Source organism: Mustelus asterias, chromosome 23 (genome assembly GCF_964213995.1).
Source record: "Mustelus asterias chromosome 23, sMusAst1.hap1.1, whole genome shotgun sequence".
NCBI classification, from domain to species: domain Eukaryota; kingdom Metazoa; phylum Chordata; class Chondrichthyes; order Carcharhiniformes; family Triakidae; genus Mustelus; species Mustelus asterias.
The window spans coordinates 16,936,358-16,948,756 of NC_135823.1; the positions used below are offsets into that span (position 1 = coordinate 16,936,358).

General features: G+C 47.0%; 1 protein-coding gene across 1 annotated transcript in view; it reads left to right on the forward strand.

Annotated features, from left to right (window-relative positions):
* Positions 1-12,399, forward strand: part of LOC144510917 (uncharacterized) — a 41,479-nt gene that overhangs the window by 27,205 nt on the left and 1,875 nt on the right. Inside the window, exons 9-11 of the mRNA XM_078240974.1 lie at positions 1,406-1,777; positions 6,795-7,151; positions 10,242-10,592. Coding sequence (XP_078097100.1) covers positions 1,406-1,777; positions 6,795-7,151; positions 10,242-10,592 — 1,080 coding nt within the window. The remainder of the gene's footprint in view (positions 1-1,405; positions 1,778-6,794; positions 7,152-10,241; positions 10,593-12,399) is intronic.

Here is a 12,399-nt window from a genome sequence, read left to right on the forward strand (position 1 = left end):
GAGGAAACCCACGTAGACACGGGGAGAACATGCAAGCAGATAGTGACCCAAGCCGGGAATCGAACCCGGGTCCCTGGCGCTGTGAGGGCAGCAGTTATAACCATTGTGCCACCATGCCGCTCAGTTCAGGCCTTAACGGATGAGGGACAAGAGCTGGGCAGTCAACCACTTTCAAGAGATTTAACGAGGCTGGCAGCTTCTGGTTCATCTTGCTTCGTAGGCGACCATGTTTCTCCGGCCTCAAAAAACGTGGCTGCTGAAGAGAACCAAGGACAGCTTGGGGCAAGACATAAATACCTTGACAGCACTGCTTGGGGAGCAGGAGTACTGCCCCAGGCATGCCATGATCCCATGTTATTGGACCATCCCCCTCATAGAAAAACCAGCCAGATCATTTTACTCCCCCACTCCCAGGGGTCACATTTCAACTCCCTCCCCTTTGGCTCAGATATCTGCCCCCTGCACCCCCCCAATCTCCTTGGGTCAGTGACCACTCTTGCCCTGTGGACTGCTACAGAGTGGTCCCGGACCGCTAGGAGATGGTGATGTATTGGTACTAGTAATTCAGATGCCCGGTTTAGGAGACCCGGATTCAAATCCTGCCACAGCATCTAGTGGAATTTAAATTCCGTTAATAAATCTAGAATATAAATCTAGCCTCAGTAATGGTGACCGTGAAACTATCATCAATTGTTTAAAAACCCATCTGGTTCACCAGTGTCCTTCAGGGAAGGAAATCTGCCGTCCTTACCTGGTCGGGCCTACATGCGACTCCAGACCCTTAGCTGTGTGGTTGACTCTTAACTGACCTCTGAAATAGCCTAGCAAGCCACTCAGGGTTCAAGGGCAATTAGGATGGGCAACAAATACTGGCCTCGCCAGCGATGCCAACTTCCCATGACAGAGTAAGCAAAAGAAAACTGGGATCCGAGCCTGTTATTCAGGCTGAGTTTGGGGAACCCGCCAAATACTAAAGACATATGTTCTGGTGTTCAAAGCCCACGGCACGCAGGGAAACCTGGACCTTTCCTTCCAAAACCCCACCCCCAGCCTACATTACCAATCCCTCTTCATATCCAGGCCTGTGATTGATGTCATCTGTTACTGCTGTCAGAAGTGCTGCCAAAATCCATTCAGACATCTGTCAGCGAATGCTGTTCCTCGTGGGAAAGTGTGAGGATAAGGTTGCTTGTTCAGTACATTGTGATTCTAGCATCGAACATAATTACTGTATTCATTCCTAACATGAAATCTGTCTTCACATGTTGAATTTTTCATACGGCCTTTAAAGACTGCATTTTTATACAGCTTGATAATGTTGGCGCGTGTTTGACTCATAGATTTGAATAGAATGAGCGTCCCTTTTATTAATAAAGAGTTAAAATACCTTGATTTCCCATTCTAGAGTGCAGTGCCAGCAAGATTCTCACTTAATGGCACAATGAGGACAGACCGCTGTGAGGCAGACTTCACTGGCCAGCTCCAAATGGACAACAGATTTGCGCAGCTTGACTGGCAGACCATATGGACCCCAGTTCCCAGCATCGACATTGGTTTCAGGCACTCTGTTCCTTTATTACTCACTGTGGGCATCCCAAGGGACAACAGGCTGTTGATCCGAACTGGCAAGGGATCGAAGCACGAGGCGTCTGTCGAGCTTACCGTCGGCAAATGTAGCTTCCGAGCCGTTGGTGATGTCAAAGTGCCTGGCAACAGAGAGGAAGGGATGAGAGCCGATTGGTCAGCTTCCCTCATGAACAGATGCCTTGCCCTTGAGGTAAGGGGAGAGACTAGTTTGGTGCCATCAGGTTGTTAGTGTTTGCCGTGCATCTTATAGCCCGGCCGGTATGTCATATCTAACAAAGGGAGTCTATTTGAAGTGAACTTAGTAACTTAGCTTGTAGGCAAAAGAGAGCCTTTTTAAAAACTAATTCCCAAATAGTTGACAGAAAATGCTGGAAAATCTCAGCGGGTCTGACAGTACGTGCGGAGAGAGAATAGAGCCAACATTTCGAGTCTGGATGACCCTTCGTCAGCTCTGACAAAGGGTCATCCAGACTCGAAACGTTGGCTTTGTTCTGTTCTGGCTCTGTTTTTGTTTCAGATTCCAGTATCCACAGTATTTTGCTTTAATTCAAATTGTTGGAATTTACATTTTGGAATATGGTTAAAGTTATGTGTTTCCAGGTAATGTTCCCTATGTTGCAATGAATAGTCATTGCCCTGAAATGTTAACTCCTCAGATACTGAGTATTTCCAGTGCTTTCCATTTTTCTGCCCTCCGTCATGTTAGAATCATTGACTCCCTACAGTGCAGAAGGAGGCCATTTGACCCATCGAGTCTGCACTGACTCAGCATCTTACCCAGGCCCAATTCCCATAACCCCATGTATTAACTCCACTAAATACCCTAATCTACACATCATGGGACACTAAGGGGCAATTTAGCATGGCCAGTCAACCTAACCTGCACATCCTTGGACTGTGGGAGGAAACCCACGCAGACACGGGGAGAACGTACAGACTCCATACAGGCAGTGACTCAAGCCGGGAATCGAACCCAGGGCCCCGGCGCTGTGAACCAGCAGTGCTAAATACTGTGCCACCGTGCTGCCATTGCTTTATTAGCTGGTTTTGCAAATCATTTGATTAATATAAGGCTGTTAAGTATGATTAAGAGGAGATTTGATTAAGTGTTTTGATGGAGTAAATAAGAAGAAACTATTTCTGTTGACAGAAGGGCTGATAACCAAAGGGCATAGACTTGAGATGATTGGCAGAAGAAGCAGAGATGACCTGAGGAGACATTACACAGCGAGTTGCGAGCTGAATGCACATTTCAAAAAGGCTGATGGGACCATATTGCAACTTTCAGAAGATAATTCAATAACACACAGTGAAATATAAATGTCAGGGCATTGGGGAAGGAGCAGGTGAATGAGATTAATTGGGTAGCTCTCCCAAAGGGCAGGCACAAGGAGATTGGGCTGAATGGCCTTTTGGGCACTGTATCATTTGGTGGTGGAGTTTGACAGGCCACTCACGACCAGGAAAAGAGACACGTGGACATGTGAATTAGGGCACCGCGCCATCTGTGGCATACCCTCCACTGCTCCATGAGCTCTTCTCTCTTCCCCCCCGCCCCACCCCGGATGGTGAGTGGCTTGGAGGGGAACTTTCAGGCGGTGGTGTTCCCATGTCTCAGCTGCCCTTGTCCTTCTAGATGGAAGTGGTCGTGAGTTTGGAAGGTGCCGTTTAAGGATCTTTGGTGAATTGCTGCAGTGCATTAGTAGTTAATGGCCCTTTTGTCAATAGAAATATCTTCTCCTTATTTACGCGATCAAAACACTCAATCAAATCTCCTCTTAACCGTTATATTGTGCTGCACACGGATACCAGCTAACCTATTACCCACACTTTGGTCACACTGAGGCTTTGTAGCTATTTTATGTTGCTGTCAGTGAGGTGTTTGCAGCAACACTTCTCAAATAAATTCGCAGTGTCAACTGCTCTGACTGTGGTTACAGGCCAGAAATATTTTACAATACAGATAATGGGGAGGTGATGGTCTAATAGTATTATCGCTAGACTATTAAGCTAGAAACTCAGCTAATGTCCTGGGGACCTGGGTTCGAATCCCGCTACGGCAGATGGTGGAATTTGAATTCAATAAAAAAGATCTGGAATTAAGAATCTACTGATGACCGTGAAACCATTGTCGATTGTCGGAAAAACCCATCTGGTTCACTAATGTCCTTTCGGAAAGGAAATCTGCCGTCCTTACCTGGTCTGGCCTACATGTGACTCCAGAGCCACAGCAATGTGGTTGACTCTCAACTGCCCTCCAAGGGCAACTAGGGATGGGCAATAAATGCTGGCCCAGCCAGCGACGCCCATGTCCCATGAACGAATTAAAAAAATTTGGAAGTCAGTACTTAATTCTTTACTCAAAGCCTAATTTATCCTGCTATATCATGGATATGCTGACAAACAATGGTTCTCCAATTATAGGTGTACTAGGAACTGGAGGAGACTATTCTGCGGCACGGTGGCACAATGGTTAGCACTGCTGCCTCACAGCGCCAGGGACCTAGGTTCAGTTCCAGCCTCGCGTCACTGTCTGTGTAGAGTTTGCACATTCTCCCCATGTCTGCGTGGGTTTCCTCCGGGTGCTCCAGTTTTCTCCCACAGTCCAAAGATGTGCGGGTTAGGTTGATTGGCCATGCTAAATTGATCCTAATGTCAGGGGGATTAGCAGGGTTATGGAAATAGGGCTTGGGTGGGATTGTGATTGGTGCAGACTCAATGGGCCGAATGACCTCCTTCTGCACAGTAGAGATTCTATGATTCTCTCTGGTCTGCCTCTGCTGTTCAATTAGATGGTGGCTAATCTGTGGCACAAATCCATTTACTTGCTTTTGTTCATAATCCCTTGAAATTCCTACCTAACAAACATCTATCTTTCTCAGTCCTGAATGCTCTAATTGTCCCAGTATCTATGACCTTTCGAGGGAGAAGTTCCAGATATCATTGTTCCAGTGGAAAAATGTTTCTGAATAGCCTAGTCTAAGTTAAAATGATGTCCCCATGTTATTGATTCCCCCACCTGAGGAAGTGTTATTCTCTGTAATGTCACTATCAAATCCTGGTAATATTTTAAATTCCTCCGTCAAATCAACTCTCTAACTTCATATCACAAGAGAATGCAGCCACGTTTATGAGTTCATGAAGCTTTGTAATTTAATCCCTAAACCACAGTATTATTCTGGGCATCTTCACGGCAGCCTCCCTGAGGTTGCTATCTTCTCCCTCAACTGAAGCCAATCGACTAGATGGCTCTGACTGTGTCTCTATGTAAGTGGGACATCTTTTCTTCCCCTTGAGATTGGGAAAAAACCCCACTCTATTAGCCTTTCCGTTACTTTTTGTATCTATCTCCCCCACTTTAGTGATTTCTGAACTTGGACTCCCAAAACTGTTTGCTCCTTTACAATGTTCAGAAACACACCATTTCACCAATTTATTTCATGGTGGCACAGTGGTTAGCACTGCTGCCTCACAGCGCCAGGGACCCAGGTTCAATTCCCGGCTCAGATCACTGTCTGTGTGAAGTCTGCACGTTCTCCCCGTGTCTGCGCGGGTTTCCTCCGGGTGCTCTGGTTTCCTCCCACACTCCAAAGATGCGCTGATTAGATGGATTGACCATGCTGAATTGCCCCTTAGTGTCCCAAGATGTGTAGGTTTTGGGGATTAGCCATGGGAGATGCATGGGGTTGCAGGGGTAAGGCAGGGAGATAGGCCTGGGTGGGATGCTCTTTTGGAAATTCGGTGCAGACTTGACGGGCCGAATGGCCTCCTCTGCATTGTAGGGATTCAATGTCGTAGCAGCAGAGTGAATGAATTCTGCACTTCCCCATCACTGAACTCTGTTTGTCACAGTTATATCCATTCAGTCAACTGTCTCTGCTCCTTCATAACATCTCTAGTCTCAGCCGCACTATTTACTGTTCCTTCCAGCGATCTTGCCTTCACAGCAAATATTCAGGGGCAGCGGAAGGAGATCAAATTTACATGGAGCAGGTGCATCTGCACTAGCCGGGCTGTTAGCTTCCCCAACCTTTCAGGAAATCTACTCTCGGGCTGCTAAAGATAGAGCAGAGGAGGGATCCAGACCATGATCGCAGCCTGGTCCTCCCTTCCAAGTAGGCCCCTATTTCTGACCCTTTAAGAGGACAGTATGCCTCCCCTCATCCACCAAACCACTCAAACTACTCTTCAGACTTGTACCAGGTTCCTTTCAGGCCAGGGACTTGGGGTCCCTGAAGGAAGGGAGGCCCCATCCCATCCCGTGGGGAGGTAGTGGCCTCGTGGTATTTATCATCGCTAGACTATTAATCCAGAAACTCAGCTAATGTTCTGGGGACCCGGGTTCGAATCCCACCACAGCAGACGGTGGAATTTAAATTCAACAAAGAAAAATCTGAATTAAGAACCTACTGATGACCATGAAACCGTTGTCGGTTGTCGCAAAAACCCATCTGGTTCACTAATGTCCCTTTAGGGAAGGAAATCTGCCGTCCTTACCTGGTCTGGCCTACATGCGACTCCAGAGCCACAGCGATGCAGTTAACTCTCGATTACACTCTGTAATGGCCCAGCAAGCCACTCCGTTCAAGGGCGACTACGGATGGGCAGTAAATGCTGACCAGTCAGAGACGCCCATGTCCCACGAATGAATAATTTAAAAAAAGAACATTAGTTTACGTAGAGGCAGTGAAGGTTTCACTTCCGAGCAGGTCGGTAAACAGTAAACTCCTCATGCAAGTCTGGGTACATGCGAGTGCTGATGCATTGTGCAGCCGTATAATTTTGTCTGTGTGGAGTTTGCACCTTCTCCCTGTGTCTGCTTGGGTTTCCTCCGGGTGCTCTGGTTTCCTCCCACACTCCAAAGATGTGCTGATTAGGTGGATTGACCATGGGAAATTGACCTTTAGTGTCCCAAGATGTGTAGGTTTGGGGGATTAGCCATGGGAAATGCACGGGGTCACAGGGGTAAGGCAGGGAGATGGGCCTTTTTGGAGATTGGGTGCAGAGGGCTTCCAGGTTGGTCAAGCCGTATAGGCCCCAAGGTTTATTTGGGACAACAAGGAACATTTTAACCAAATGTAAAACAGCTTAGAGAAACATCACCCTTCTGAACCTAAAGGAACCTGAATAAATAGAGTGTACAATGTCAGTGCTGAACTCTGGTTGCACGCGTGTCTGAATGAACACTCGGATTCTTCTTCCCACAGAGGGTGGGTGTTCCGCAGAATCTGGAGACCAGTGGCTCCTTGGATATCAACAGCTGCAACACTGCAATCCAAACAAACCTGCTGAACGATGGCAAAACAGCCGAGTTTCATCTGGAGACCTCCTGCGATCCCAAGTACACAGTGCAGGGGCTTTTCAGACACACTATCCCGCAGCTGGGTAACCGAGGCTTCCCCAGCGAAAGTCGAATTCTCCTGTCGGCTGCCAAGGGAACGAAAGTGGAAGGCTCCTTCCTGCTGCAGAGCGCAAACTGCAAAGTGCGGGCTGATGGTAACATAAACCCCGGAGCTAAAGCAGAGTGGATGTGGGTGACAGAGACCGATTGCCAGGTTTTACAGGTAGAACCGTGTTAAAATCAACTGTGGGATAACCACAGGAAATCCTTAACTGAAAGCTATGTTTGAGAGTATTCTAAAGCCTGCGTGATATCAAGCACATTATTTCTATGGGTAGAATCACCTAGTCCTTATTGAAGTCCTGATGTGGAGTTGCCGGCATTGGACTGGGGTGGGCACAGTAAGTAGTCTCACAACACCAGGTTAAAATCCAACAAGTTTGTTTGGTAGCACGAGCTTTCGGAGCGCAGTGCTCCCAAAGCTTGTGCTACCAAATAAACCTGTTGGACTTTAACCTGGTGTTGTGAGACTACTTATTGAAGTCCAGCAGGTTTTACTTGTGTCACATTTAGAGGGATTGATGGCAGATTTAGAGCTATTTTAACGTCCTTCCTCCCATTTGAGATTAAGGACCCTCCAAAGAATCCTTGGTCGGAATCTTACCACCGTTCACGCCGGTGAGATCTTCCCAGCCCGCCGCAGTGAACAGAGATGTGGCTAACCAGCAAATTCTCCGATCTCTCTGTGGCAGGAGGGTGGCGTGACTTCAATATATCAAATCATATTGGTTTGCTCCCACTGATGTAACTCCTCTTATTTCTCTACTTATACCTCTGATTGGACTGGATCTGATAGAATCATAGAATTGCCACAGTGAAACAGGCCATTCTGCCATCGCGTCTGCACCGACTCTCACCAATACAGCATCTTACCCAGACTCTACCTCCGCAACCCCAGATATTTAATCCCCCTAATGTACACATCTTGGGACACTAAGGGGCAATTTAGCTTGGCCAATGCACCTAACCAGCACGTCTTTTGGAGTGTGGGAGGAAACCGGAGCACCCGGAGGAAACCCATGCAGACACGGGGAGAACGTGCAAACTCCACGCAGACAGTGACCCAAGGCCGGGAATCGAACCCGGATCCCTGGCGCTGTGAGGCAGCAATGCTAACCACTGTGCCATCGTGCCACCTAAATCAGCTCAATCCCCCTCAAATCAGCATCTGTAAAGCAAAAAGACAGATTCATGTTTTGGGTTCAATCTTATGTCTGGAGTTTGTGGTTAATCTGTCTCATATCTTGACAATTACTAACTAAGGCATTGTGCATTTTCCATTTTTGTTTCAGCTTGTCAGTATTAGCATCCCCTTCTTGGTAACTCTTTCAAATGTGTTTCTTAGAATTGGAATCTGCTCGCATCTAGTGATGCACGAGGCAGAGAAAGCACGTGCTCATGTTTCCACACCTAGCTTTTCCTTGAGTCAGTCACCAGCCTGATACAACTTAAGGATCGCAGCTGCACGTCATGCATGACTGACCAGGAGACTCTCCCACTCTTACCGCCTACCATAAGCGCGTTGGATGGATTTACAGGTTGAAAACTGTTGGCCACATTATGAATGCACTCTCCATGGACATCGCATCCCGGAGTGGGACTTGAACCAGGAGTTTGAGTGGCACGGTGGCGCAGTGGTTAGCAGTGCTGCCTCACAGCTCCAGAGACCCGGGTTCAATTCCCGGCTTGGGTCACTGTCTGTGTGGAGTTTGCACATTCTCCCTGTGTCTGCGTGGGTTTCCTCCGGTTTCCTCCCACAGTCCAAAGATGTGCAGGCTAGGAGAATTGACCATGTTAAATTGCCCATAGTGTCCTGGGATGTGTAGATTAGAGGATTAGTGGAGTAAATGTGTGGGGTGATGGGGATAGGGCCTGGGGTGGGGTCGTTGTCGGTGCAGACTCAATGGGCCGAATGGCCTCCTTCTGCACTGTAGGCTTTCTATGTTCTCTGGCTCAGAGGCATGGATTCTACCCACTGTGCCACATGACCTCCTTCCCAATTTACATTTCGATCCCAACTTATTTAGTTCCTCGGTGGTATAGTGGTTAGTGTCCTTGCCTGTCACGCGGGAGACCGGGATTCAATTCTCCACTGGGGAGGAACAAACTTTGGGGTTTTAGTTCAGTCAGAGGTTTTAATTCAGTCGGGCAGCATGGTCGGTGCAGGAGGGCTGAAGGGCCTGTTCTTGTGCTGTAATTTTCTTTGTTCTTTGTTTTTTTTTAATGTCCAGCCAGTTCTAATGATCTGGAAACTACTGCCCAAGATAGCGGAGGAAGCAGATTCAGTTGTAGCTTTCAAAATGGAATTGGATATATATGCTCAAAAAGGAAAATTTACAGGACTCTGGAGGAACGAGCGGAGTAGTGGCATTAATTGGATCAATCTTTCTCAAAAGGCTAGCACATGCAAGATGGGCCGAATGGCTGCCTGCCCTGCTGCTTGTTTCTATGATTGCCACAAATGATCTGCATTCTGCACAAGAAGCCTGACATCCTGATTTCTAGGGTACAATAATGGTGAATTTCTGGCATAGGGCACCAGTATTTTGGGTCAGACTCAGAAATTACACTGGTTCCAAAATCAGTGAGAAATTCCAGTAGAATTGGGTGATGCCAGTGCCCAAAGACAGAGTAATGAGGGTCCCAGATATTGTGCCATTATCATCAAAACTGTGCCCCCGTGTGGTATATCAAACCAGAAAGCGTTTCGAGTTCACGGGATTTGAATGTCCGCAGGCATTGTCTGCAATGATTAACTTTGGCAGGATTAGTAATTATCAGGGGAGGGTTCTCCGGCCTCCCAGCCCTGTGTTTCCCGCTGGCGGGAGGTGGTGCACTGTTCACTGGCTTGGGTCACTGCCTGTGCGGAGGCTACACATTCTCCCCGTGTCTGCATGGGTTTCCTCCCACAATCTGAAAGACGTGCTGGTTAAGTGTATTGGCCATGATAAATTCTCCCTCAGTGTACCCCAACAGGCGCCAGAGTGTGGCGACTAGGGGATTTTCACAGTAACTTCATTGCAGTGTTAATGTAAGCCTATTTGTGACACTAATAAATAAAGTTTAAACTTTTTAATCCCACAAGCCAAAGAACTGATCCGCTCCTGAGTACTGAAACCAATGTCGCCTAGATAGAGGCACGATCTGTGATGATCCATTTTCTTCAAAGAAATAAACATTTGATTTCAGTCAAATGCTCCCGAGAATTAACATTTTTGCAAGGTATTGACCCAAATGGTTTCTTTTATTTCAGAATTTTATGATTCCTGCTCACTCCCAATGTAACGGATCCATTCACATTGATGGATGCAAAGCGGAACTTCAAACCAACATCCAGCTGGAGGGCAACAGTGCAACCCTGGAGCTAAGTTCAGAATGTGACCCAAAAGTCAATGTAGAGGTCATATTTGCACACAAGTTGCCAATGCTGAAAGACATTCCAGATTACAACACACTCACATTTACAGCAGAGAGGCTCTTGAAATCTGAGTTTGAATTAGATTTAAAGATGGGCACTTGTAATCTTCAATCAAGTGGCGGTCTACAAGTGAAAAATAAAACAGAATTAAACTTCTCAATAAATAACAAATGCAAAAATCTGCAGGTACGTTTATATTACTTTTACCCAATTGTTTTAAGTTTGAGAGGAATATTTGTTTTTTGATTTGATTTATTATTGTTACATGTATTAACATGCAGTGAAAAGTATTGTTTCTTGTGCGCTATACAGACAAAGCATACCATTCATAGAGAAGGAAAGGAGACGGTGCAGAATACCACTATGCCATGGCCACCTCTGCTGGGTCCATCCTCCCAGTAGCACAGGTCATACCCTGGTGATGGTGGTGTCTGGACACTGGCTGATGATCCTGTGCTTATGACTGTCTCACGACTCTATGGGATAGCTCTCCCAACTTTGGCACAAGCTCTCTGATGTAGTGAGGAGGACTATGGAAGGTCGGATCAGCAGGGTGTGTTTTTGCCATATCAGGTGCTGAGGTTGATGCCAGTCGGTGAGTGGTTTGGCTTGGCCAGTTCATAGCACAGTTAAGAGTCAAGCAAATCAATTCAGTGTTTTCATTAATCTGTGGTTGGAAACTTGGGTACAATGTTCCACAATTATTGACAGTCTCTCATCACTAGCACTGGCCACTCGTCAGAATAGAATCGTCACTAATGATATAATGCAGTCTACAAATGAATGAAGGATTCCACAAGGAGATTGTCATGGACTTTAGGAAGCCAGTGTCCCAGACACCACCAGGGTATGACCTGTGCTACTGTGAGGATGGACCCAGCAGAGGTGGCCATGGCATAGTGGTATACAATCTGGAAGGAGTTGCTCTGGGGGTCCTCAACATTGACTCTGGACCCCATGAAGTCTTGTGGCACCAGGTCAAACATGAGCAAGGAAGGCTCCTGCTGATTACCATGTACTGTCCCCCCCTTAGCTGATGTTCAGTACTCCTCCATGTTGAACATCACTTGGAGGAAGTACTGAGGATGGCAATGATGCAGAATGTACTCTGGGTGGGGACTTGAATGCCCATCACCAAGAGTGGTGCGGTAGCACCACCACAGACCGAGTTTGCCGGGTTGAAAGGACATCGCTGCTAAACTGGAACTGTGGCAGGTGGTGAGGGAACCAATAAAAGTAAAAAACAATACTTAACCTCATCCTCACGAACCTGCCTGCCACAGATACATCTGTCCATGACAGTATTGGTAGAAGTGACCACCCACACTGTCCTGTCTTCACCTTAAAAATACCCTCCATTGTGCTGTATGACACTATCACCATGCTAAATGGGATAGGTTTCGAACAGATCTAGTAACTCAAGAAGGGGAACTGTGGGGCATCAGCAACAGCAGAATTGTATTCAACCACAATCTGCAACTTCATGGCCTGGCATATCCCCAACTCTATCATTACCATCAAGCCAGGGGATCAACCCTGGTTCAATGGAGATTGCAGGAGAGCATGTCAGGGGCAGCACCAGGCATACCTAAAAATGAAGTGCCAACCTGGTGAAGCTACAGCACAGGACTACTTACATACTAAATGGTGGAAGTAGCGTATGATGGACAGAAGTGACCCACAACCAACGGATCAGATCTAAGCTCTGCAGTCCTGCCACATGTAGTCGTGAATGGTGGTGGACAATTAAACAACTCACTGGAGGAGGCAGCTCCACAATTATCCCCACCCTCAGTGATGGAGGAGCCCAGTGCATCAGTGTGAAAGATAAAGCTAAAGCATTTGAAACAATCTTCACCAGAAGTGCCGAGTGGATGTTGCATCACAGCCTCCTCCAGTGGTCCCCAGCGTCACAGATGTCAGTCTTCAACCAATTTGATTCACTTCATGTGATATCAAGAAATGGCTGAAGGCACTGGATACTGCAAAGGCA